Genomic DNA, 27,195 nt, shown 5'->3' with positions numbered 1-27,195 from the left:
GAGGTTGGACTAAGGGGCAGGGACTGGGGGGTAAATCCATGGGGAATGGGGGGGGGGGCACATGTCACTGATCTGTTTTCCTGGGCAGTTAAATTTAGAGCAGGGAGGTGGGAAGGGGTCAGGGGGCACATTCCCGAGAGACCCTGTGTAATGTCACAACTGCCTGGCACTGGTGTAACACAATCTCACACCCAGGTGGCACACTGGCTCCTCCCCTTCTCCATATTACCCTCCCCAGGGGCTACACACACTGGCTCCTCCCCTTCTCCATATTATCCCTCCCCAGGGGCTACACACACTGGCTCCTCCCCTTCTGCATATTACCCCTCCCCAGGGGATACACACACTGGCTCCTCCCCTTCTGCATAGTACCCCTCCCCAGGGGATACACACACTGGCTCCTCCCCTTCTCCATATTACCCCTCCCCAGGGGCTACACACTGGCTCCTCCCCTTCTGCATATTACCCCTCCCCAGGGGCTACACACACTGGCTCCTCCCCTTCTCCATATTACCCCTCCCCAGGGGCTACACACACTGGCTCCTCCCCCTCTGCATATTACCCCTCCCCAGGGGCTACACACTGGCTCCTCCCCTTCTCCATATTACCCCTCCCCAGGGGCTACACACACTGGCTCCTCCCCTTCTCCATATTACCCTTCCCCAGGGGCTACACACACTGGCTCCTCCCCTTCTGCATATTACCCCTCCCCAGGGGCTACACACTGGCTCCTCCCCTTCTCCATATTACCACTCCCCAGGGGCTACACACACTGGCCTGGTCGGCAGAGAGAGGCACAGAGAGGGGTACCCAGGCAGAGTAGGTCAGTGGCACAGAGAGGGGTACCCAGGCAGAGTAGGTCAGTGGCACAGAGAGGGGTACCCTGGAAGGGTAAGGGCAGAGAGGGGTACAGAGAGGTGCACCCTGGCAGAGTAGGTCAGTGGCACCAGAGAGGGGTACCCTGAAGGGGTAGGGCAGTGGCACAGAGAGGTGCACCCAGGCAGAGTAGGTCAGTGGCACCACAGAGGGGTACAGAGAGGGGTACCCTGAAGGGGTAGGGCAGTGGCACAGAGAGGTGCACCCAGGCAGAGTAGGTCAGTGGCACCACAGAGGGGTACAGAGAGGGGTACCCTGAAGGGGTAGGGCAGTGGCACAGAGAGGGGTACCCTGGAAGGGTAAGGGCAGAGAGGGGCACAGAGAGGGGTACCCTGGAAGGGTAAGGGCAGAGAGGGGTACCCTGGAAGGGTAAGGGCAGAGAGGGGCACAGAGAGGGGTACCCTGGAAGGGTAAGGGCAGAGAGGGGCACCAGATTTCCCTAAAACTTTGGCAGAAGAAACCTGTGTTGGGGGTAGAACCATATTGGCACAATATTCACCTATCGAGTGGGCACAGAAGCCCCAGACTTGGCATCACCATGGCAGATCCCGACTCTTGGTCTCTGATCCTCGGCCCTTGGGCAGTAAGTACCAACCTTTATTCTCTTACTGTATTGAAAAGCAGCCAATACCTACCTGGGGGGGGGGGGTGCCAGTGCCCCCAGTGCCTTGTATTGCTGGGCTCTGCCCCTCGGTTCTGGGTATTCTCAGCATGGGGTCTGTATGTTACCCCTGTGTGTGTGTGGGGGGGGGCAGGGTACTTGGGTGCCATTCTGCCCGGGGCACTATCTGGGGGGGTGGCATACCAGGTGGCTAACGTATTGCCAATGTGCCCCATTCCTTCCCTCCCTGCCCATATTCCTTCCTTGGTTGATGGGGGGGCACAGGGCATGATGCCCCCTGGCACAAGGTGGCAGGGGTGAAGTCTGGCTGGGAGTCCTGTTTAGTCTGCCTGTAAGAATCTGCCCCCGGGGGGGTAGGGATGAGCTCATTGTGGGGGGAATTCTCTGTCTCCGCTGCCACATTCCTTCTGCCTGATCTCACCCAGGGCCTGTCTGTGCCAGGGCAGGGGGGGGGGCATCGGGGGATCTGGGGGGCACCTGGTCTCATACCTTCCCTAATTCATACTACGGAGTCACAACACTGAGAAACTTCCAGCCAATCACATTATGGTATAAACAATTCTAGGAATAAGATACAGGGGCTGCCCCTTCTATGGAACCCCCCACCCACCCCCCAACATATCCTATAGCGCTGGGGGGGGCAGATAGATACAAACACTGCCCCGCAGAGCTTACAGTCCATTAACCATGGGGAGGGCAGATACAAACACTGCCCCGCAGAGCTTACAGTCCATTAACCATGGGGAGGGCAGATACAAACACTGCCCCGCAGAGCTTACAGTCCATTAACCATGGGGAGGGCAGATACAAACACTGCCCCGCAGAGCTTACAGTCCATTAACCACCTGTCTGTTTTTATTACTTTATAAGGAGGGTTCAAGTGATTCCCCCCCTGCACCCCCCGCTCGCTGGGGCCCCAACCCCAATGTCTAGAGACCCCTGTGATCAGGTGACCCGCTAGGCGTGCAGCCATTGGTGGGAAATAATTGCCCTGTGGCTTTTAAGCACAAAGCGATCCCAGTTGCTGATTGGCTGAATTCCTATTCCCCACCGTTATGGGGCGCTAATATATGTATGGGGTCCCCCTGGCAATGCTCAGGGGCCCCTGGTTGCCGGGCAGAGGTTAGTCGGGGATGATGGTTGCGCTTGATGCACAAGTCTTTTTTCAGCCTGAGCTGCTGAACGATTTGCGCACAAACAAGAGCTCTGATTGGCTGACCGTCCCGGCGTATCTGCCCCATGTATCGCCTTATAGCGTGTGTATTTGGGGCGGGAATGCGCTGCCCCATGCCCCTGGCACATTCCTGTCGCAGTCGCAACTACTGGATATTTATTACTTTTTGTCTCCGTTTGCGAAATTCTTGCAAAGACGAAAAAATCCAAACCCCTCCGGTTTGTGGCAGAACCGGGGGCCCCAAAGGCTTGAGTGACAGCGCCATAACCCAGCAGGGTGCATTGTGGGTCGGGGCAGGGGAGTGCGGGCCGGTAGTGCTGACAGCAGTGACGCCACTCAGGGACACATGAGTCAAAGGGTTAATAGGGTTTATATTTAGCCGCCCATGTCTAGCCCCGCCCCCCGGGGTATTATTCCTGCTGCCCGGGTAATAAAGGGCAAGTAGTCAGCAGAGAGGAAATGGAATAAATCCATACAGGTGTATATTGCCCTAGAGCACTACCCTGGGGGGGGGGGGGGGCATAGTTGTGCAGTTGCACACTCACAATTTAGGGCACACCCTCATTAACTGCTCCCAAAATAGCTGCAATTAACATTCCTGGCGCCCCAGCCAATGAGAGCGCAGCAGCAGTGGGGCCCCAGCCCAGCCAATGAGAGCGCAGCAGCAGTGGGGCCCCAGCCCAGCCAATGAGAGCGCAGCAGCAGTGGGGCCCCAGCCCAGCCAATGAGAGCGCAGCAGCAGTGGGGCCCCAGCCCAGCCAATGAGAGCGCAGCAGCAGTGGGGCCCCAGCCCAGCCAATGAGAGCGCAGCAGCAGTGGGGCCCCAGCCCAGCCAATGAGAGCGCAGCAGCAGTGGGGCCCCAGGATTGGAATGAGGGGTGAATGAAGGGGACGTTGCGTCACCCCCTAATCCCCAATTACACACCCCGGTGTGGGAGATACCATTCTGATCCCGGGGGGGGGGGGGAGGCATATTACTGGGCACATCGCACTTCCTGCTGCCAGTTACCCTGATGGCACTGAGAGAAGAGGAATATTTGCCCTTAGGGGAGGGCAGATACAAACACTGCCCCGCAGAGCTTACTGTCCATTAACCGTGGGGAGGGCAGATACAAACACTGCCCCGCAGAGCTTACTGTCCATTAACCGTGGGGAGGGCAGATACAAACACCACCCCGCAGAGCTTACTGTCCATTAACCATGGGGAGGGCAGATACAAACACTGCCCCGCAGAGCTTACAGTCCATTAACCATGGGGAGGGCAGATACAAACACTGCCCCGCAGAGCTTACAGTCCATTAACCATGGGGAGGGCAGATACAAACACTGCCCCGCAGAGCTTACAGTCCATTAACCATGGGGAGGGCAGATACAAACACTGCCCCACAGAGCTTACAGTCCATTAACCATGGGGAGGGCAGATACAAACACCGCCCCGCAGAGCTTACAGTCCATTAACCGTGGGGAGGGCAGATACAAACACCGCCCCGCAGAGCTTACAGTCCATTAACCGTGGGGAGGGCAGATACAAACACTGCCCCACAGAGCTTACAGTCCATTAACCATGGGGAGGGCAGATACAAACACTGCCCCGCAGAGCTTACAGTCTATTAACCATGGGGAGGGCAGATACAAACACTGCCCCGCAGAGCTTACAGTCTATTAACCATGGGGAGGGCAGATACAAACACTGCCCCGCAGAGCTTACAGTCCATTAACCATGGGGAGGGCAGATAAAAACACTGCCCCGCAGAGCTTACAGTCCATTAACCATGGGGAGGGCAGATACAAACACCACCCCGCAGAGCTTACAGTCCATTAACCATGGGGAGGGCAGATACAAACACTGCCCCGCAGAGCTTACAGTCCATTAACCATGGGGAGGGCAGATACAAACACTGCCCCGCAGAGCTTACAGTCCATTAACCATGGGGAGGGCAGATACAAACACCACCCCGCAGAGCTTACAGTCCATTAACCATGGGGAGGGCAGATACAAACACTGCCCCACAGAGCTTACAGTCCCGCAGAGCTTACAGTCCATTAACCATGGGGAGGGCAGATACAAACACCGCCCCGCAGAGCTTACAGTCCATTAACCATGGGGAGGGCAGATACAAACACTGCCCCGCAGAGCTTACAGTCCATTAACCATGGGGAGGGCAGATACAAACACTGCCCCGCAGAGCTTACAGTCTATTAACCATGGGGAGGGCAGATACAAACACTGCCCACTCTGATCCCGGGGGGTTGGGGGGGGGGAGGCATATTCCTGGGCACATAACACTTCCTGCCAGTTACCCTGATGGCACTGAGAGAAGAGGAATATTTGGATGTAATAAATTGCCCTTAGGGGAGGGGTACAAACACTGGGTATAATATCAGTGCCCCAGTGACGGGGCAAGAAGCTGCCATATTGGGGCACTTTCCCTGGGGGTCTGACGTCACTGGGATTCCCGGGACCCTGATTCACCTGTTCCTATGGGTTCTCCCAATCCCAGCGAAATCTCTACACCCCCCCCCCCCCGGGCAGGCCGCAGTTATAGGGGGGCAAGAGGGCTATTCATTCCCCTTACAGTGCCCAAGACATGCCTTCTATGTGTATTACACAGTCACTGCCCCAAAGAGCTTGCAATCTATACAGCGAGAGAGGTTGTGTAAAGGCAGGACAGACCTGCTGGGCTCTCACTCCCGCAGAGCCAGGTGGGCGGAACCGGGGCGGCCCAAAGGCAAACAGAACCGGTCCTTTGTTTTTGTTTATTTTTAGCTTAGGAGAATAATAGAGGGAGGAGCTGCCATAGGATTGTGCCCTATATGTGCCCACACACACTGGGTATAAACAGCCAGTCACCCCGGTGTGACCTACTGGCACTGACTGAGCTCTTGCTCCAATGGGGAAATGGGAGGCCCTGCCCCAAGGAGCTTACACTCTAGTGGTATAATGGGAGGCCCTGCCCCAAGGAGCTTACACTCTAGTGGTATAATGGGAGTCCCTGTCCCAAGGAGCTTACACTCTAGTGGTATAATAGGAGAGACTCTCCCAAGGAGCTTACACTCTAGTGGTATAATGGGAGGCCCTGTCCCAAGGAGCTTACACTCTAGTGGTATAATAGGAGAGACTCTCCCAAGGAGCTTACACTCTAGTGGTATAATGGGAGGCCCTGTCCCAAGGAGCTTACACTCTAGTGGTATAATGGGAGGCCCTGTCCCAAGGAGCTTACACTCTAGTGGTATAATGGGAGGCCCTGTCCCAAGGAGCTTACACTCTAGTGGTATAATGGGAGGCCCTGTCCCAAGGAGCTTACACTCTAGTGGTATAATGGGAGGCCCTGCCCAAGGAGCTTACACTCTAGTGGTATAATGGGAGGCCCTGTCCCAAGGAGCTTACACTCTAGTGGTATAATGGGAGGCCCTGCCCCAAGGAGCTTACACTCTAGTGGTATAATGGGAGGCCCTGTCCCAAGGAGCTTACACTCTAGTGGTATAATGGGAGGCCCTGCCCCAAGGAGCTTACACTCTAGTGGTATAATGGGAGGCCCTGTCCCAAGGAGCTTACACTCTAGTGGTATAATGGGAGGCCCTGTCCCAAGGAGCTTACACTCTAGTGGTATAATGGGAGGCCCTGCCCCAAGGAGCTTACACTCTAGTGGTATAATAGGAGAGACTCTCCCAAGGAGCTTACACTCTAGTGGTATAATGGGAGGCCCTGTCCCAAGGAGCTTACACTCTAGTGGTATAATGGGAGGCCCTGTCCCAAGGAGCTTACACTCTAGTGGTATAATGGGAGGCCCTGTCCCAAGGAGCTTACACTCTAGTGGTATAATGGGAGGCCCTGCCCCAAGGAGCTTACACTCTAGTGGTATAATGGGAGGCCCTGTCCCAAGGAGCTTACACTCTAGTGGTATAATGGGAGGCCCTGCCCCAAGGAGCTTACACTCTAGTGGTATAATGGGAGGCCCTGCCCCAAGGAGCTTACACTCTAGTGGTATAATGGGAGGCCCTGCCCCAAGGAGCTTACACTCTAGTGGTATAATGGGAGGCCCTGCCCCAAGGAGCTTACACTCTAGTGGTATAATGAGAGGCCCTGCCCCAAGGAGCTTACACTCTAGTGGTATAATGGGAGACCCTGTCCCAAGGAGCTTACACTCTAGTGGTATAATGGGAGGCCCTGCCCCAAGGAGCTTACACTCTAGTGGTATAATAGGAGAGACTCTCCCAAGGAGCTTACACTCTAGTGGTATAATGGGAGGCCCTGTCCCAAGGAGCTTACACTCTAGTGGTATAATGGGAGGCCCTGTCCCAAGGAGCTTACACTCTAGTGGTATAATGGGAGGCCCTGTCCCAAGGAGCTTACACTCTAGTGGTATAATGGGAGGCCCTGCCCCAAGGAGCTTACACTCTAGTGGTATAATGGGAGGCCCTGTCCCAAGGAGCTTACACTCTAGTGGTATAATGGGAGGCCCTGCCCCAAGGAGCTTACACTCTAGTGGTATAATGGGAGGCCCTGCCCCAAGGAGCTTACACTCTAGTGGTATAATGGGAGGCCCTGCCCCAAGGAGCTTACACTCTAGTGGTATAATGGGAGGCCCTGCCCCAAGGAGCTTACACTCTAGTGATATAATGGGAGGCCCTGCCCCAAGGAGCTTACACTCTAGTGGTATAATGGGAGACCCTGCCCCAAGGAGCTTACACTCTAGTGGTATAATGGGAGGCCCTGCCCCAAGGAGCTTACACTCTAGTGGTATAATGGGAGGCCCTGCCCCAAGGAGCTTACACTCTAGTGGTATAATGGGAGGCCCTGCCCCAAGGAGCTTACACCCTAGTGGTATAATGGGAGGCCCTGCCCCAAGGAGCTTACACTCTAGTGAGAGGGCAGAAGCGGAGGCTACAGGACAGTGAGGACACTGGACCCTTTGTTAGTACAGTGAGACCAGGGGACATTACCAAGGGCAAATATCCCACACAGGGGGCTGTCCCTGGGAACCCCACGCCATTGGATACAATAATAAGGAGGATCTGTTGCTCCAGACACAGTGTAACTAACTGCCCCCCCCCCCCCGTGGGATCTGTTACTCTGTATCCACTGGGTCAGCAGCCCCATTGTCCTGTGAAACCCCCCTACTGCCGAGCTACTCACCTGCTTTACTGCTGCCCTCTTGCTTTACTGCTGCCCTCTTGCTTTACTGCTGCCCTCTTGCTTTACTGCTGCCCTCTTGCTTTACTGCTGCCCTCTTGCTTTACTGCTCACCTGCTTTACTACACACCTGCTTTACCGCCCTCTTGCTTTACTACTCACCTGCTGTACTACACACCTGGTTTACTGCCCTTTTGCTTTACTACACACCTGCTTTACTGCCCTCTTGCTTTACTACTCACCTGCTGTACTACACACCTGCTTTACTGCCCTCTTGCTTTACTACTCACCTGCTGTACTACACACCTGCTTTACTGCCCTCTTGCTTTACTACTCACCTGCTGTACTACACACCTGCTTTACTGCCCTTTTGCTTTACTTCTCACCTGCTTTACTGCCCTCTTGCTTTACTACACACCTGCTTTACCGCCCTCTTGCTTTACTACTCACCTGCTGTACTACACACCTGGTTTACTGCCCTTTTGCTTTACTACACACCTGCTTTACTGCCCTCTTGCTTTACTACTCACCTGCTGTACTACACACCTGCTTTACTGCCCTCTTGCTTTACTACTCACCTGCTGTACTACACACCTGCTTTACTGCCCTTTTGCTTTACTTCTCACCTGCTTTACTGCCCTCTTGCTTTACTACTCACCTGCTGTACTACACACCTGCTTTACTGCCCTTTTGCTTTACTTCTCACCTGCTTTACTGCCCTCTTGCTTTACTACTCACCTGCTGTACTACACACCTGCTTTACTGCCCTCTTGCTTTACTACTCACCTGCTGTACTACACACCTGCTTTACTGCCCTCTTGCTTTACTTCTCACCTGCTTTACTGCCCTCTTGCTTTACTACTCACCTGCTGTACTACACACCTGCTTTACTGCCCTCTTGCTTTACTACTCACCTGCTGTACTACACACCTGGTTTACTGCCCTTTTGCTTTACTACACACCTGCTTTACTGCCCTCTTGCTTTACTACTCACCTGCTGTACTACACACCTGCTTTACTGCCCTTTTGCTTTACTTCTCACCTGCTTTACTGCCCTCTTGCTTTACTACTCACCTGCTGTACTACACACCTGCTTTACTGCCCTCTTGCTTTACTACTCACCTGCTGTACTACACACCTGCTTTACTGCCCTCTTGCTTTACTTCTCACCTGCTTTACTGCCCTCTTGCTTTACTTCTCACCTGCTTTACTGCCCTCTTGCTTTACTACTCACCTGCTGTACTACACACCTGCTTTACTGCCCTCTTGCTTTACTACTCACCTGCTGTACTACACACCTGCTTTACTGCCCTCTTGCTTTACTTCTCACCTGCTTTACTGCCCTCTTGCTTTACTACACACCTGCTTTACTGCCCTCTTGCTTTACTACTCACCTGCTGTACTACACACCTGCTTTACTACTCACCTGCTTTACTGCCCTTTTGCTTTACTACTCACCTGCTTTACTGCCCTTTTGCTTTACTACTCACCTGCTTTACTGCCCTCTTGCTTTACTACTCACCTGCTGTACTACACACCTGCTTTACTGCCCTTTTGCTTTACTACTCACCTGCTTTACTGCCCTCTTGCTTTACTACTCACCTGCTGTACTACACACCTGCTTTACTGCCCTTTTGCTTTACTACTCACCTGCTTTACTGCCCTTTTGCTTTACTACTCACCTGCTTTACTGCCCTCTTGCTTTACTACTCACCTGCTGTACTACACACCTGCTTTACTGCCCTTTTGCTTTACTACTCACCTGCTTTACTGCCCTCTTGCTTTACTACTCACCTGCTGTACTACACACCTGCTTTACTGCCCTTTTGCTTTACTACTCACCTGCTTTACTGCCCTCTTGCTTTACTACTCACCTGCTTTACTACTCACCTGCTTTACTACTCACCTGCTTTACTGCCCTTTTGCTTTACTACTCACCTGCTTTACTACTCACCTGCTTTACTACCCTCTTGCTTTACTACCCTCTTGCTTTACTACTCACCTGCTTTACTACTCACCTGCTTTACTACTCACCTGCTTTACTACCCTCTTGCTTTACTACTCACCTGCTTTACTACTCACCTGCTTTACTACCCTCTTGCTTTACTACTCACCTGCTTTACTACTCACTTGCTTTACTACTCACCTGCTTTACTACTCACCTGCTTTACTACTCACCTGCTTTACTACTCACCTGCTTTACTACCCTCTTGCTTTACTACTCACCTGCTGTACTACACACCTGCTTTACTGCCCTTTTGCTTTACTTCTCACCTGCTTTACTGCCCTCTTGCTTTACTACTCACCTGCTGTACTACACACCTGCTTTACTGCCCTTTTGCTTTACTTCTCACCTGCTTTACTGCCCTCTTGCTTTACTACTCACCTGCTGTACTACACACCTGCTTTACTGCCCTCTTGCTTTACTACTCACCTGCTGTACTACACACCTGCTTTACTGCCCTCTTGCTTTACTTCTCACCTGCTGTACTACACACCTGCTTTACTGCCCTCTTGCTTTACTTCTCACCTGCTGTACTACACACCTGCTTTACTGCCCTTTTGCTTTACTTCTCACCTGCTTTACTGCCCTCTTGCTTTACTACTCACCTGCTGTACTACACACCTGCTTTACTGCCCTCTTGCTTTACTACTCACCTGCTGTACTACACACCTGCTTTACTGCCCTCTTGCTTTACTACTCACCTGCTGTACTACACACCTGCTTTACTGCCCTCTTGCTTTACTACTCACCTGCTGTACTACACACCTGGTTTACTGCCCTTTTGCTTTACTACACACCTGCTTTACTGCCCTCTTGCTTTACTACTCACCTGCTGTACTACACACCTGCTTTACTGCCCTTTTGCTTTACTTCTCACCTGCTTTACTGCCCTCTTGCTTTACTACTCACCTGCTGTACTACACACCTGCTTTACTGCCCTCTTGCTTTACTACTCACCTGCTGTACTACACACCTGCTTTACTGCCCTCTTGCTTTACTTCTCACCTGCTTTACTGCCCTCTTGCTTTACTTCTCACCTGCTTTACTGCCCTCTTGCTTTACTACTCACCTGCTGTACTACACACCTGCTTTACTGCCCTCTTGCTTTACTACTCACCTGCTGTACTACACACCTGCTTTACTGCCCTCTTGCTTTACTTCTCACCTGCTTTACTGCCCTCTTGCTTTACTACACACCTGCTTTACTGCCCTCTTGCTTTACTACTCACCTGCTGTACTACACACCTGCTTTACTGCCCTCTTGCTTTACTACTCACCTGCTGTACTACACACCTGCTTTACTGCCCTCTTGCTTTACTACTCACCTGCTGTACTACACACCTGCTTTACTGCCCTCTTGCTTTACTTCTCACCTGCTTTACTGCCCTCTTGCTTTACTTCTCACCTGCTTTACTGCCCTCTTGCTTTACTACTCACCTGCTGTACTACACACCTGCTTTACTACTCACCTGCTTTACTGCCCTTTTGCTTTACTACTCACCTGCTTTACTGCCCTTTTGCTTTACTACTCACCTGCTTTACTGCCCTCTTGCTTTACTACTCACCTGCTGTACTACACACCTGCTTTACTGCCCTTTTGCTTTACTACTCACCTGCTTTACTGCCCTCTTGCTTTACTACTCACCTGCTTTACTACTCACCTGCTTTACTACTCACTTGCTTTACTACTCACCTGCTTTACTACTCACCTGCTTTACTACTCACCTGCTTTACTGCCCTCTTGCTTTACTACTCACCTGCTGTACTACACACCTGCTTTACTGCCCTTTTGCTTTACTACTCACCTGCTTTACTGCCCTCTTGCTTTACTACTCACCTGCTGTACTACACACCTGCTTTACTGCCCTTTTGCTTTACTACTCACCTGCTTTACTGCCCTCTTGCTTTACTACTCACCTGCTTTACTACTCACCTGCTTTACTACTCACCTGCTTTACTGCCCTTTTGCTTTACTACTCACCTGCTTTACTACTCACCTGCTTTACTACCCTCTTGCTTTACTACTCACCTGCTTTACTACTCACCTGCTTTACTACTCACCTGCTTTACTACCCTCTTGCTTTACTACTCACCTGCTTTACTACTCACCTGCTTTACTACCCTCTTGCTTTACTACTCACCTGCTTTACTACTCACTTGCTTTACTACTCACCTGCTTTACTACTCACCTGCTTTACTACTCACCTGCTTTACTACTCACCTGCTTTACTACCCTCTTGCTTTACTACCCTCTTGCTTTACTACTCACCTGCTTTACTACCCTCTTGCTTTACTACTCACCTGCTTTACTGCCCTTTTGCTTTACTACTCACCTGCTTTACTACTCACCTGCTTTACTACCCTCTTGCTTTACTACTCACCTGCTTTACTACCCTCTTGCTTTACTACTCACCTGCTTTACTACCCTCTTGCTTTACTACCCTCTTGCTTTACTACTCACCTGCTTTACTACCCTCTTGCTTTACTACTCACCTGCTTTACTGCCCTTTTGCTTTACTACTCACCTGCTTTACTACTCACCTGCTTTACTACCCTCTTGCTTTACTACTCACCTGCTTTACTACCCTCTTGCTTTACTACTCACCTGCTTTACTACCCTCTTGCTTTACTACTCACCTGCTTTACTACCCTCTTGCTTTACTACTCACCTGCTTTACTACCCTCTTGCTTTACTACTCACCTGCTTTACTACTCACCTGCTTTACTACCCTCTTGCTTTACTACCCTCTTGCTTTACTACCCACCTGCCTCACGGCCCCTCCTGCTTTACAGCACTGAGGGAAAGTGTTGGCGCTTTCCGGAGAATGGATGGCATTAATGTGACTGCAGCTGAGCCCTTTGTATTGCTGGCTGGAGTTAGCCCCACCTTTCCCCCTGCCTGGAGCCAATCAGTATATAGCGTTTCATGTAGTGGGCGTGGCTAGTGTGCCTGACCCCACCCCGATACTAAAGCCCCAGTTCCCCGCCCCGGGGCTCAGAGCTGAGGGAGCAGCGGGACAGAAGGGAGAGAAGCGGCGGAGCGGGAGGATGAGCAGCCTGTGTACCCTCCAACACATCGGCCTGGAGCCTGAGCCGGTCAGTCTGTCTCCTGTCTGTCCGTCTGAGCTTCCCTTGGGGCTCTGGGTGGGTGAGGGGGCTGCTGGGAGTTGTAGTTCGGTAACAGCCAGAGGCTCAGTCGGTAGCACCCAGGTACCAGGTGTCAGTGACTCTCCCATGGGTGCAGCCGCTTCCCGGGAAATCTGTGCAGTTTCTGTACTTTCCCCTCTGCTCCTCCCTATGGGCTCCCAGGGGCCCCTGCACATACACATATATATATATAGTGCTCCTCCCTATGGGCTCCCAGGGGCCCCTGCACATACACATATATATATATAGTGCTCCTCCCTATGGGCTCCCAGGGGCCCCTGCACATACACATATATATATATAGTGCTCCTCCCTATGGGCTCCCAGGGGCCCCTGCACATACACATATATATATATAGTGCTCCTCCCTATGGGCTCCCAGGGGCCCCTGCACATACACATATATATATATATAGTGCTGCTCCCTATGGGCTCCCAGGGGCCCCTGCACATACACACATATATATATATATAGTGCTGCTCCCTATGGGCTCCCAGGGGCCCCTGCACATACACACATATATATATATATAGTGCTCCTCCCTATGGGCTCCCAGGGGCCCCTGCACATACACATATATATATATAGTGCTCCTCCCTATGGGCTCCCAGGGGCCCCTGCACATACACATATATATATATAGTGCTGCTCCCAGGGGCCCCTGCACATACACATATATATATATAGTGCTGCTCCCTATGGGCTCCCAGGGGCCCCTGCACATACACATATATATATATAGTGCTCCTCCCTATGGGCTCCCAGGGGCCCCTGCACATACACATATATATATATAGTGCTCCTCCCTATGGGCTCCCAGGGGCCCCTGCACATACACATATATATATATAGTGCTCCTCCCTATGGGCTCCCAGGGGCCCCTGCACATACACATATATATATATAGTGCTCCTCCCTATGGGCTCCCAGGGGCCCCTGCACATACACATATATATATATATAGTGCTCCTCCCTATGGGCTCCCAGGGGCCCCTGCACATACACACATATATATATATAGTGCTCCTCCCTATGGGCTCCCAGGGGCCCCTGCACATACACATATATGGGAGGGGAGGGGGGGTAACTGTATAGGAGGGGGGGTAACTGTATAGGAGGGGTAACTGTATAGGAGGGGGGGTAACTGTATAGGGGGGGTAACTGTATAGTAGGGGTAACTGTATAGGAGGGGGGGTAACTGTATAGGGGGGGTAACTGTATAGTAGGGGTAACTGTATAGGAACGGGGCCCGGGAAGGGCACAATCACAGCTTCGCTTCTGGGAGTCATTTTCCCCCATTGCTGCGCGACTTCCGCTGGGTCGATGGGCTGATCGATAAACTGTATTGTGTGAGGCACTGGGTCCTTCTGCCCCTACTGCTGGGTATGGGGGTTCCAGGGGTACTGGCTCCTGCCCCTACTGCTGGGTATGGGGGTTCCAGGGGTACAGGCTCCTGCCCCTACTGCTGGGTATGGGGGTTCCAGGGGTACTGGCTCCTGCCCCTACTGCTGGGTATGGGGGTTCCAGGGGTACAGGCTCCTGCCCCCATTGCTGGGTATGGGGGTTCCAGGGGTACAGGCTCCTGCCCCTACTGCTGGGTATGGGGGTTCCAGGGGTACAGGCTCCTGCCCCCATTGCTGGGTATGGGGGTTCCAGGGTACAGGCTCCTGCCCCTACTGCTGGGTATGGGGGTTCCAGGGGTACAGGCTCCTGCCCCTACTGCTGGGTATGGGGGTTCCAGGGGTACAGGCTCCTGCCCCCATTGCTGGGTATGGGGGTTCCAGGGGTACAGGCTCCTGCCCCTACTGCTGGGTATGGGGGTTCCAGGGGTACTGGCTCCTGCCCCTACTGCTGGGTATGGGGGTTCCAGGGGTACAGGCTCCTGCCCCTACTGCTGGGTATGGGGGTTCCAGGGGTACTGGCTCCTGCCCCTACTGCTGGGTATGGGGGTTCCAGGGGTACAGGCTCCTGCCCCTACTGCTGGGTATGGGGGTTCCAGGGGTACAGGCTCCTGCCCCCATTGCTGGGTATGGGGGTTCCAGGGGTACAGGCTCCTGCCCCTACTGCTGGGTATGGGGGTTCCAGGGGTACTGGCTCCTGCCCCTACTGCTGGGTATGGGGGTTCCAGGGGTACAGGCTCCTGCCCCTACTGCTGGGTATGGGGGTTCCAGGGGTACTGGCTCCTGCCCCTACTGCTGGGTATGGGGGTTCCAGGGGTACAGGCTCCTGCCCCTACTGCTGGGTATGGGGGTTCCAGGGGTACAGGCTCCTGCCCCCATTGCTGGGTATGGGGGTTCCAGGGGTACAGGCTCCTGCCCCTACTGCTGGGTATGGGGGTTCCAGGGGTACTGGCTCCTGCCCCCATTGCTGGGTATGGGGGTTCCAGGGGTACAGGCTCCTGCCCCTACTGCTGGGTATGGGGGTTCCAGGGGTACAGGCTCCTGCCCCTACTGCTGGGTATGGGGGTTCCAGGGGTACAGGCTCCTGCCCCTACTGCTGGGTATGGGGGTTCCAGGGGTACAGGCTCCTGCCCCTACTGCTGGGTATGGGGGTTCCAGGGGTACAGGCTCCTATCTCCTGCCCCTACTGCTGGGTATGGGGGTTCCAGGGGTACAGGCTCCTGCCCCTACTGCTGGGTATGGGGGTTCCAGGGGTACTGGCTCCTGCCCCCATTGCTGGGTATGGGGGTTCCAGGGGTACTGGCTCCTGCCCCCATTGCTGGGTATGGGGGTTCCAGGGGTACAGGCTCCTGCCCCTACTGCTGGGTATGGGGGTTCCAGGGGTACTGGCTCCTGCCCCCATTGCTGGGTATGGGGGTTCCAGGGGTACAGGCTCCTGCCCCTACTGCTGGGTATGGGGGTTCCAGGGGTACAGGCTCCTGCCCCTACTGCTGGGTATGGGGGTTCCAGGGGTACAGGCTCCTGCCCCTACTGCTGGGTATGGGGGTTCCAGGGGTACAGGCTCCTGCCCCTACTGCTGGGTATGGGGGTTCCAGGGGTACAGGCTCCTGCCCCTACTGCTGGGTATGGGGGTTCCAGGGGTACAGGCTCCTGCCCCTACTGCTGGGTATGGGGGTTCCAGGGGTACAGGCTCCTGCCCCTACTGCTGGGTATGGGGGTTCCAGGGGTACAGGCTCCTTCCCCTACTGCTGGGTATGGGGGTTCTAGGGGTACAGGCTCCTTCCCCTACTGCTGGGTATGGAGGTTCCAGGGGTACAGGCTCCTTCCCCTACTGCTGGGTATGGGGGTTCTAGGGGTACTGGCTCCTGCCCCTACTGCTGGGTATGGGGGTTCCAGGGGTACAGGCTCCTTCCCCTACTGCTGGGTATGGGGGTTCTAGGGGTACAGGCTCCTTCCCCTACTGCTGGGTATGGAGGTTCCAGGGGTACAGGCTCCTTCCCCTACTGCTGGGTATGGGGGTTCTAGGGGTACAGGCTCCTGCCCCTACTGCTGGGTATGGGGGTTCCAGGGGTACAGGCTCCTTCCCCTACTGCTGGGTATGGGGGTTCTAGGGGTACAGGCTCCTTCCCCTACTGCTGGGTATGGAGGTTCCAGGGGTACAGGCTCCTTCCCCTACTGCTGGGTATGGGGGTTCTAGGGGTACAGGCTCCTGCCCCTACTGCTGGGTATGGGGGTTCCAGGGGTACAGGCTCCTTCCCCTACTGCTGGGTATGGGGGTTCTAGGGGTACAGGCTCCTGCCCCTACTGCTGGGTATGGGGGTTCCAGGGGTACAGGCTCCTATCTCCTGCCCCTATTGCTGGGTATGGGGGTTCCAGGGGTACAGGCTCCTTCCCCTATTGCTGGGTATGGGGGTTCCAGGGTATCTGTAAATGTACTTTGGGTCACACTGTGTTCCAGCTGTGAGTCTTGGGGAAATTATTGTGCAAATTTCCGGGTTCCCTGGAACTTAAATTTCCATGTTAATTACCCCCCCCCCCCCCCCCCCGGAACCGAAAGCATTTGCTTGTTGGGTTCCCTTGAGGGTTATTTCCCATAGTGCATTCTGGTGCTTGTGCGTTAGCGAGTGTGACTATAGTGACTAGATGTGTGCACTAGGATTAATTATATGTTTCCCTAGGAAACAAGGGAGTGTTTATATTGTATTGCGCCCTGTGTGTGGGGATATTGCCTGTTAGTGTATGGGGTACTAGGGCACTGTGTGTGGGGATATTGCCTGTTAGTGTATGGGGTACTAGGGCACTGTGTGTGGGGATATTGCCTGTTAGTGTATGGGGTACTAGGGCACTGTGTGTGGGGATATTGCCTGTTAGTGTATGGGGTACTAGGGCACTGTGTGTGGGGATATTGCCTGTTAGTGTATGGGGTACTAGGGCACTGTGTGTGGGGATATTGCCTGTTAGTGTATGGGGTACTAGGGCACTGTGTGTGGGGATATTGCCTGTTAGTGTATGGGGTACTAGGGCACTGTGTGTGGGGATATTGCCTGTTAGTGTATGGGGCACTGTGTGTGGGGATATTGCCTGTTAGTGTATGGGGCACTGTGTGTGGGGATATTGCCTGTTAGTGTATGGGGTACTGTGTGTGGGGATATTGCCTGTTAGTGTATGGGGTACTAGGGCACTGTGTGTGGGGATATTGCCTGTTAGTGTATGGGGTACTAGGGCACTGTGTGTGGGGATATTGCCTGTTAGTGTATGGGGTACTGGGGCACTGTGTGTGGGGATATTGCCTGTTAGTGTATGGGGTACTGGGGCACTGTGTGTGGGGATATTGCCTGTTAGTGTATGGGGCACTGTGTGTGGGGATATTGCCTGTTAGTGTATGGGGTACTGGGGCACTGTGTGTGGGGATATTGCCTGTTAGTGTATGGGGCACTGTGTGTGGGGATATTGCCTGTTAGTGTATGGGGTACTGTGTGTGGGGATATTGCCTGTTAGTGGTATGGGGTACTGGGGCACTGTGTGTGGGGATATTGCCTGTTAGTGTATGGGGCACTGTGTGTGGGCGATATTGCCTGTTAGTGTATGGGGGGTACTTGGGGCACTGTGTGTGGGGATATTGCCTTTGTTAGTGCTATGGGATACTGGGGCACTGTGTGTGGGGATATTGCCTGTTAGTGTATGGGATACTGGGGCACTGTGTGTGGGGATATTGCCTGTTAGTGTATGGGGTACTAGGGCACTGTATTGGGGTGAGGGTATTGGGGCAGAGGATTGGGGTGAGGGGATTGGGGCAGAGGATTGGGGTGAAGGTATTGGGGTGAAGGTATTGGGGTGAAGGTATTGGGGTGAGGGGATTGGGGCGAGGGGATTGGGGCGAGGGGATTGGGGCGAGGGGATTGGGGCGAGGGGATTGGGGCGAGGGGATTGGGGCGAGGGGATTGGGGCAGAGGATTGGGGTGAGGGTATTGGGGCAGGGGCACTGGGGCACAAGAGAAGAAGATATTCTCCCACCTTATAACTCTTTAGACTGTTGGTATTTGCCCCAGTCAGGGGGTAGGAATGTATTTGGGGGCTCCCCAGTGCCCCTCCCAGCGTGGGGCTGCCGATGACCAATCAGGCGTGGTGCTTGGGCACATTCCCGCTCGCCCAGTCACGAAGGTGGAACTGATCACGGGGCAGGAATATCCGGAATGTTGCCCTAAATATAGTACAGGGGGAGGATGTGGCCCACAGAGCTCACACTTTATTTCCCAACCTCGGAGCTGTTTAAGTGGCCCCTGCCAGTAAGTGCCTGGGATAGGGCCACAGGCCGTGGGCTCGGGGGCTGGGTTTGTGCCCTGATTGCGGGTTGTGCTGCGGAATTGCCTCCCAGCAGAGTTGGTAGAGCAGAGAATTCCGGCTTCCATGGGAGCCACTAGGGCGGGGCTACAATTACAGTGTGGGGGGGTCACGGGCCGTTGGTGAGTGGAAGTCGGGGCGCCCCAAGGTGAGATTTAGTTCACCCCTAATCCCTGTGTGAGCGCCGGGTTCCTGGCGGTTCTGTTAGTGGGGGGGGGGGGGGGAGTCAGGGAGTCGGCGAGTTGGGACAAAGCCCCGGAGCTCACGTTTCAGCCTAATCCCCCAGCAGCCAAGTCTGGATTCCTGACTCACTCAAAAACCATTAACTCCCCGCACACCCCTAACTACCCCCCCCCCTGCCTCCCGCCTCCCCTCTACCTACCCCCTACCTACCCTGCCTCCCCTCTACCTACCCCCTACCTACCCTGCCTCCCCTCTACCTACCCCCTACCTACCCCCTACCTACCCTGCCTCCCCTCTACCTACCCCCTACCTACCCTGCCTCCCCTCTACCTACCCCCTACCTACCCTGCCTCCCCTCTACCTACCCCCTACCTACCCTGCTTCCCCTCTACCTACCCCCTACCTACCCTGCCTCCCCTCTACCTACCCCCTACCTACCCTGCCTCCCCTCTACATACCCCTACCTACCCTGCCTCCCCTCTACCTACCCCCTACCTACCCTGCCTCCCCTCTACCTACCCCCTACCTACCCTGCTTCCCCTCTACCTACCCCCTACCTACCCTGCTTCCCCTCTACCTACCCCCTACCTACCCTGCTTCCCCTCTACCTACCCCTACCTACCCTGCCTTCCCTCTACCTACCCCCTACCTACCCTGCTTCCCCTCTACCTACCCCCTACCTACCCTGCCTCCCCTCTACCTACCCCCTACCTACCCTGCTTCCCTCTACCTACCCCCTACCTACCCTGCTTCCCCTCTACCTACCCCCTACCTACCCTGCTTCCCCTCTACCTACCCCCTACCTACCCTGCCTCCCCTCTACCTACCCCCTACCTACCCTGCTTCCCCTCTACCTACCCCTCTACCTACCCCCTGCCTCCCCTCTACCTACCCCCTGCCTCCCCTCTACCTACCCCCTGCCTCCCCTCTACCTACCCCCTACCTACCCTGCTTCCCCTCTACCTACCCCCTACCTACCCTGCCTCCCCTCTACCTACCCCCTACCTACCCTGCTTCCCCTCTACCTACCCCCTACCTACCCTGCTTCCCCTCTACCTACCCCCTACCTACCCTGCTTCCCCTCTACCTACCCCCTACCTACCCTGCCTCCCCTCTACCTACCCCCTACCTACCCTGCTTCCCCTCTACCTACCCCCTACCTACCCCGCCTCCCCTCTACTTACCCCCTCCCTGCAGCCTCCCCTGCTCCCTCAGATCCCAGTGACTGTGTGTGGCCCAGGGGGGGGGGGGCAGTGCCAGGAGAAGGGGGGGGGGGGCTTGGGGCAGTGCCAGGGGCGGGTGTAGCTGAACTGAATGTGCGGGTTTGTACTACTGGCACCTCGGGTGGCACAGAGGGCAACAGAGCCCGTGGGGCCCTTCCATCTCCACCATGTGGGGCGCCATTGCAGATGCGCCATGTCCCTAGTACAGTTCTATTAAACCCAATGGGTCACTATATATATTGTTCCCCCTCCCAGGAATGTGTGTGTTGGTTGCTGCCAGAACCTGGGGGACTGCTATATACCTATAGGGGGCGCTACTTGTGCTTGGGGAGTCGGATTCAGTCAGTGTTTCCCCCCCCAGTCTGGGGCACTTGGGGGACTCGGGACCCCGGGAAGGGGCAGTTCCGCCCCTGGATGAGGAATGTGAGGAATGCGGAGCCTTTGGCCTCAGTACAAACACTTGGTTCTGATTGTTTGGGCTGAGACCCCTCGCTGTTTGTTTCCCAGGGAAACGGATTCCCGCAGCCTTATTGTATAGCTCAGGGGGTGCGTTGGCCGGGAGATACCGTTGCTTTGCTTCTTCTGGCCTGGAGAGTAAGGGGTCTGTGTGTGGGGGTAACGGCCTGGGGGCAAATTCCTGTACAACTAGCACAACTCAGTCTAAACATTAGATAGATTGTCAGCTCTTTGGGTTAGAGGATAAAGAATCATTCTGCTTAGTGGCTTGTGGGTTATTACAAGGGGTGCTACTGCCCCTCCCCATCTAATTCTGCCCTATTTGCCCTCTTTCAGGACCATACGAGGACTGTACGCCTGACCCTACGGGAGGATTCTCCGGAGAGAAATGACCCCAACAAGGTGAAGGTGAGAACTTCGGCCAATCCCATGGCAGAACTAAATGAGCTCCCCAGCCAATGGCAGGGCAGAGATGGGATTTTTGTAGCCAATCGCCAAGCGGGTGATACATGTTAGACAGTTGATCACAAGAAGGCGGGGGTATGTATCCTTGCTAGTCAAATGAAGGGTGTTCTCCTCAGCCAATCAGTGCACAGGGAAGGAGGTGTAGAAAACCCCTCTAACCAATCAAGGAAAGGTGAATAAAGATCCATTCCTACCAATCAAATGATAGCAGACAGTACTCCAACCCCTGTGGCCCCCGCTCTAGCAATGGGGAACGTCGGGGGAGCGACAGTTGGGGGGTGTCGGTGTTTGGATGGTGTAGGGGAGGCATATTTACCAATACAGCCCTTCCTTTGCCCCCCGGGGGGTAACTAACACTTTGGTGTCTCCGTGCAGCCAGTGGGACGCGCCTTTGCGCTGATCTCCTCCCGACCGCTCCGGGGGTCCCCCCCCCTCAACTCCGAGCTCATAAAGTCCAAAGATGGAGACGAAGAGATCATTAAGGTAAGAGAACCCCAAATCTGACAATGTCCCCCTATATTGTGTCTCCCCTATATTGTGTCTCCCACCGCTTCACCAGTACCTTGCCTTGTGCCTACCTACCTGTTACCTACCTACCTACCCACCTGTTACCTACCTACCCACCCACCTGTTACCTACCTACCTACCCACCTGTTACCTACCTACCCACCTGTTACCTACCTACCCACCTGTTACCTACCCACCCACCTGTTACCTACCTACCCACCTGGTGAACTTGGAGAAGAAGAACATTAGTATTTGTCTCTGTTCCTCCGTGTTTGCATTGTGACCCTCAGCTCAGTCAGGTGTTTATCTGTGTTTGTAGGTTGTGGGTCAGTGTGTGTTATTTGCCCCGGCCCAGGGAAATCTGTCGCTTTTTCCAGGAACATGACACACATGGCTGACGTGTTCCTATTAACCCTTCCACCCCCATCTCTAGGTGTATCTGAAAGCTAAAGCTCAGGAGAAGGCCAACCATGAGTGGAACGTCAGCCAGCTGAGGAATGAAGTGCGGCAAATCCAGGAGGTAAAGGGGCGTGTTGGCATAAGGGGGCAGTATAGGGGTAGGTGGGGGGTAGAAGCCTAAAAGCTGGGGTGCTCATAACTGGGGCAATAGAATTAGAAGAGTAGAAGTTGGAGAAGTTTAGTGTGGGGATGGAGGTTGGAAGGGAAGGATTGGGAATGGGGGTTGGAAGGAAAGGATTGGGAATGGAGGTTGGAAGGGAAGGATTGGGAATGGGGGTTGGAAGGGAAGGATTGGGATTGGGGATGGGGGTTGGAAGGGAAGGATTGGGGGTTGAAAGGGAAGGATTGGGAATGGAGGTTGGAAGGGAAGGATTGGGAATGGGGTTGGAAGGGAAGGATTGGGAATGGGGGTTGGAAGGGAAGGATTGGGAATGGGGGTTGGAAGGGAAGGATTGGGAATGGGGGTTGGAAGGGAAGGATTGGGAATGGGGGTTGGAAGGGAAGGATTGGGAATGGGGGTTGGAAGGGAAGGATTGGGAATGGAGGTTGGAAGGGAAGGATTGGGAATGGAGGTTGGAAGGGAAGGATTGGGATTGGGGATGGGGGTTGGAAGGGAAGGATTGGGGGTTGAAAGGGAAGGATTGGGAATGGAGGTTGGAAGGGAAGTATTGGGAATGGGGGTTGGAAGGGAAGGATTGGGGATGGGGGTTGGAAGGGAAAGATTGGGGATGGGGGTTGGAAGGGAAAGATTGGGGATGGGGGTTGGAAGGGAAGGATGGGGGTTGGAAGGGAAGGATTGGGGATGGGGGTTGGAAGGGAAGGATTGGGGATGGGGGTTGGAAGGGAAGGATTGGGGATGGGGGTTGGAAGGGAAGGATGGGGGTTGGAAGGGAAGGATTGGTAATGGAGGTTGGAAGGGAAGGATTGGGGATGGGGGTTGGAAGGGAAGGATGGGGGTTGGAAGGGAAGGATGGGGGTTGGAAGGGAAGGATTGGTAATGGAGGTTGGAAGGGAAGGATTGGGGATGGGGGTTGGAAGGGAAGGATGGGGGTTGGAAGGGAAGGATGGGGGATGGGGGTTGGAAGGGAAGGATTGGGGATGGGGGTTGGAAGGGAAGGATTGGGGATGGGGGTTGGAAGGGAAGGATTGGGGATGGGGGTTGGAAGGGAAGGATTGGGGATGGGGGTTGGAAGAGAATAAGTGAGGATGGGGTTGGTAGATTTTGAGTGCCAGTCAGGTTGGAACAGTGCAAATAGCAGTGTAGTTGGTGGAAGATATGAGTGTGAGTAGGAGTGGGGGTAGAGGATGAGGGGGTAAGTGTGGGGTGGGATATAGTGAGTGCCAGTCTAGTTGGAGGCTGGGGGAGAGTAGTGAGGATAGAGGTTGGTGAGTGGAGGAAGAAGTGAGAAGGTACAGGTCTGGCTGTGGCCCTCACTGTGGCCCTTACCTTCCTCAGGCTAGAACATCACTCCAGAACCTAAGGGAAGATATTACATCTGGTTCCCAGAACAGTGGAGAGCGGGACCCCCAGCCTGACAAGGTAACGGGGCAACTGTAATGGCCCAGTCAGGGCAGAATGGAACTTCTCTGGTGGCACCAAGGGTGCCCATTACCAGTTGTGTGGGTTCTTTCTGACACTGGATTTACCCCCTGCAGGTACACGTGGAGAGGCAGAATGGACTCCGTCGCTATGGAGATTCCTGGCGGGGGGCACAGGCTGCGCACCAGGTGAGGTTAAAGGGGAACTGTCCCAACTATAAAAAATCTGCCCAAACATCAGCGGATGTGGTGGGACACGTACAGTTTTGGGGACCTTAGAAGGCCATTGTACCCCCCTCCTTACTGCCCCGTCCCAACACAAAGGCTTCTTGTCCCCCCCAGGAAGAGGAATTCCCACTGGACAATGGCAAAGACATGCGCCAGACGGCTCAAAGGCTATTCGCTAAGCTGCAGGAGGCGGAGAAAAGGCAGCATGCCGACCGCAAGATGTTCGAGGTCAGTTTTCCAGGGCTTTTATCTTTTCTTGTTCCACCCCCCTCTCTAGAAGGAATAGCAATGATGAATATATATGGCCGACTGCAGAGGGGGTACTTACCCTTTAATACGTTCTGTTGATGTCAATTAACTTCCATCCCACAGTGCCCCCCATGTGGTTGTGGTACTTTGGCTAAGTGCTCCCTTGGCTTTATTGGGCCATAGTAACATTATATTTGGGGGGGAAGCCATTTTACAATTATATGACTTTGCTGCCGCCCTTAGGAGAAACTGAGCCAGTGCCAGGCGGAGGCTGAACAGAACCGGCGGGGGAGGTTGGAGGCCCAGGAGAACGCGGCTGAGCGCCAGAAAGAAGTGGAGGAACTGAGGCGGCTGATGTCTGGAATGGAGAAAGTAAGGGTTCCGGACTGCCCTGGGGCATCTCTGATGTAGGAAAAGGTTGGAGATCCCTCAACTGAGGTTCCTAAAGTCTCATCGCCCTTGGGGTCCTAGTTGGGTTCATGGGGGGCTAATAGTTTCTTCATGCTTTCCTTTGGCCTCAGGGGAATATAAAGATCTCCTCTTGATAGTTGCCTCCAACGTGAGATCTGTGATGCCCCAACACTTGGGTAGGATGATCTGGTTTATATGCACACCCTGAAACTGTATATTAGTCATAATCCCGCCGGGACCTTTGTTATCCTAGGGCCCCACCAACAGCTGGGTGCAGAGGGAGGCTGTGATCAGTTTTGAAGGTATTTACCCTGGAAGCAGCTGGCTTCTGTCTCCTTGCTTAGAGCTGTAAAGAGAAATGCCTTCTTCTGCCGAGTCAGTATCCGCGGCCAAGGGTGGGGCGCACCCTGCAGGAAAGGAAGCCCAACCCCACTGCTTCCTAATCTCATACAGAGCTCTGTCTCTTTGGCAGGAACACCAGCAGCTACTGCAGAAGATGAAGCAAAACGAAGACGAACTGGGAAAGATGAAGAGCCAAGAAAAGCAAGATGAACCCTTTCAGGAGAGGTGAGGGATTGGGATGGCCAAGGTCATAGTTCTAAACTGGAAGATAAAATGTCCAAGTTGTAACTCTACAAGGACATTCCAGAAGTCTTTGGTTAGTTACAACTCTTGGTCAGACATAGTGCCACCATCTAGACATCTGCAACTTGTTGTCAAGATGCTTTGGGGAAGGGTGGAAGAGGACATTGGAAGAGGGTTTTGAGACGTAGAATGAGTGTGACAGTAGATAAAGCATTGGAATTAGGGGTTATTATTAGAAGCCAATGAGAACTCAACCTATAGAGAGAGGACTTAGAAGAGAGGACTTAGAAGAGAGGACTTAGAAGAGAGGACTTAGAAGAGAGGACTTAGAAGAGAGAACTAAGAAGATGAAAGATTATTGGTCTCTCTGTGGCCCTTTACTGAGCGGGGGCTGCTCATTTTACCCATCTGCTCTACTGCGGTGACTCAGTGTCCTTCCTCTCTCTTCTCCTCAGGTGTGAGGAACTTGAGAAGACGGTGGGTAATCTAAAGGAAAAGATTCATCATTTGGACGACATGTTGAAAAGTCAGCAAAGAAAAGTGCGACAGATGATTGAGCAGGTAAGGCAAATGATTGAGCAGGTGATTCTAGGGCGGGGCTAACTTCCCTCTGGGAGGGGCTCCACTGTGTTTGTATCCTTCATCTCAGGTAGCCTCCACCATCATCTCTTCTTCATCTCAGGTTCTTCACTCATTTTTATGTTTCCTTGTAGCTGCAAAATTCCAGGACAGCAATGCAGGAGAAAGACTCTGTCATTCAGGAGCTGCGGGAGAAGGTTTCTTGGTTACAGGCCGAGGTAGGTGGACAACCAGTATGTGAGGAACATAATTCTGCTCCTCACCATCTAAATATCAAGTCAAATTATTAAGGGCTGGTGGAATCACTAGCTCTCTTGTCTTTAACCATGTTTAATTGAATGGTGGTGTCATCAACAGATGCATAGTGATATGTTTACATTGTAGGATCTAGAACCTTTGCCAGGCGTAACCTGGAACACTGGTCATTTTCTTTATACAATCTAGAACAAGTTCTCTTTAATTAAAACACCAAGAGCCACGTTACAATTCAGATTTATTCACTTGTAATTTAGAAACCTTGATCCAGTTACTAATGTGGAATCTAGAACAAGTCTTTGCATAACCTAGAACCTTTTTTTTTTTTTTTTTGAATTGCAGAATCTGGAGTTGCAGGATAAACTGGACCACTTCATGTCCAACAACCCAGGACACACTTCCTATCTGTCACGGGGCTACTCCAAACCTCCTGCTCCAAATTTGTAAGTCTGACTTTTTTGTGAAAAAGGTGCATGTAATTTTTTTTTTTTTACAGAAATTATAGTTCTAATGACTAAAACGTAAAATAAACTTTTATTATTTCAAAATGTATTTAAAATTAATTGTTTTCCCCCATTTCCTGCAGTAAAAGAGTATACCTTCCACCAGGATCTGGACGACCCTTCCCTCTCATTAAGTTGGTGGAGACATGACCTGTGGGTCCGGCCGGGTGACTGGCAGAGGGACACGCCCCCGTGCCGCCGTTCCTGCCCAGGCTGGGTGCTCTGTTTGACAGCTGGGTTCCTCCTTGTTTACCCGCCGCCTTGGGAATGACATCACCCGAAGCTTCCACTTGGCAGCTGTGCCCAGCAGACTTCCAGCCTCGGGATGCTGGGGAACACCCAGCGCCAAACAAACATCGGAGCACTTGGTGACTCTTGAGGGTTTCACGCCCTGTTCTGTCACAAGAGAAAAGCACTTTGGGTTCTAAATCGTCTGTAGGGCCCGTATTTATTATTTTTTCCCCCCCTGAATACTTGGATCTTCCTACTATGTGTAGCTTAGATTGTGGAGGTAGAATTGGATTCTAGACAGTCATATATGTTGTGTAACCTAGAACATAGATATAGAAGTGGATATTAGGACATGGGGGATCTTTAGAGAGAAGACAGCAGAACACCTGTTCAGTACATTGCAGTGAGCGGGAGCTGTGCCTGGGGTTTACTTACCCCACCAAAACCTCTAAGGCTACTAAGCCCACGATGGACCTCAATGTAACAGCGCAAGTGCCTTGTAGGTTTGGCCTCTTCTGTGTTTCTACAACCAAAGATGTTGGACCTCAGAGACTCACTGGGAACTCCTACAAATGATCCGTCCTGATCATGCCAATGTTAGCCAACCTCTGACCCCAATAAT

At 53.5% G+C, this 27,195-nt stretch overlaps 1 protein-coding gene across 2 annotated transcripts; it reads left to right on the top strand.

Moving 5' to 3' along the window:
• Positions 1-1,211: 1,211 nt before the first annotated feature.
• On the top strand, positions 1,212-27,173 carry tuft1 (tuftelin 1). 2 transcript variants are annotated; one of them, XM_031891355.1, is made up of 13 exons: positions 1,212-1,459; positions 20,899-20,970; positions 21,403-21,510; positions 21,968-22,054; positions 23,450-23,533; positions 23,650-23,721; positions 23,875-23,988; positions 24,253-24,381; positions 24,893-24,987; positions 25,461-25,566; positions 25,719-25,802; positions 26,182-26,282; positions 26,426-27,173. In XM_031891355.1, exons 1-13 carry the CDS (start codon positions 1,415-1,417, stop codon positions 26,490-26,492), a joined length of 1,164 nt encoding a protein of 387 aa, XP_031747215.1. In that variant the 5' UTR covers positions 1,212-1,414; the 3' UTR covers positions 26,493-27,173. The 2 variants fall into 2 exon arrangements, with proteins under 2 accessions (XP_031747215.1, XP_031747216.1); XM_031891356.1 differs by lacking the exons at positions 1,212-1,459; positions 23,450-23,533 and adding an exon at positions 12,799-12,907.
• The last annotated feature ends 22 nt before the right edge of the window (positions 27,174-27,195 follow it).

This window comes from Xenopus tropicalis, chromosome 8 (assembly GCF_000004195.4).
Source record: "Xenopus tropicalis strain Nigerian chromosome 8, UCB_Xtro_10.0, whole genome shotgun sequence".
In the NCBI taxonomy this organism is placed as follows: domain Eukaryota; kingdom Metazoa; phylum Chordata; class Amphibia; order Anura; family Pipidae; genus Xenopus; species Xenopus tropicalis.
Note: the sequence above shows the minus strand (reverse complement) of the source record. Positions and strands in the feature narration are given on the sequence as shown.

Bases quoted from the DNA above. Each gene is read 5' to 3' on its own strand.
- tuft1 (XM_031891355.1), top strand. From the start codon at position 1,415: ATGGCAGATCCCGACTCTTGGTCTCTGATCCTCGGCCCTTGGGCA. The intron at 23,989-24,252 runs GTCAGTTTTCCA...TGCCGCCCTTAG, and splicing joins CCGACCGCAAGATGTTCGAG to GAGAAACTGAGCCAGTGCCA. The intron at 25,803-26,181 runs GTAGGTGGACAA...TTTGAATTGCAG, and splicing joins TTTCTTGGTTACAGGCCGAG to AATCTGGAGTTGCAGGATAA.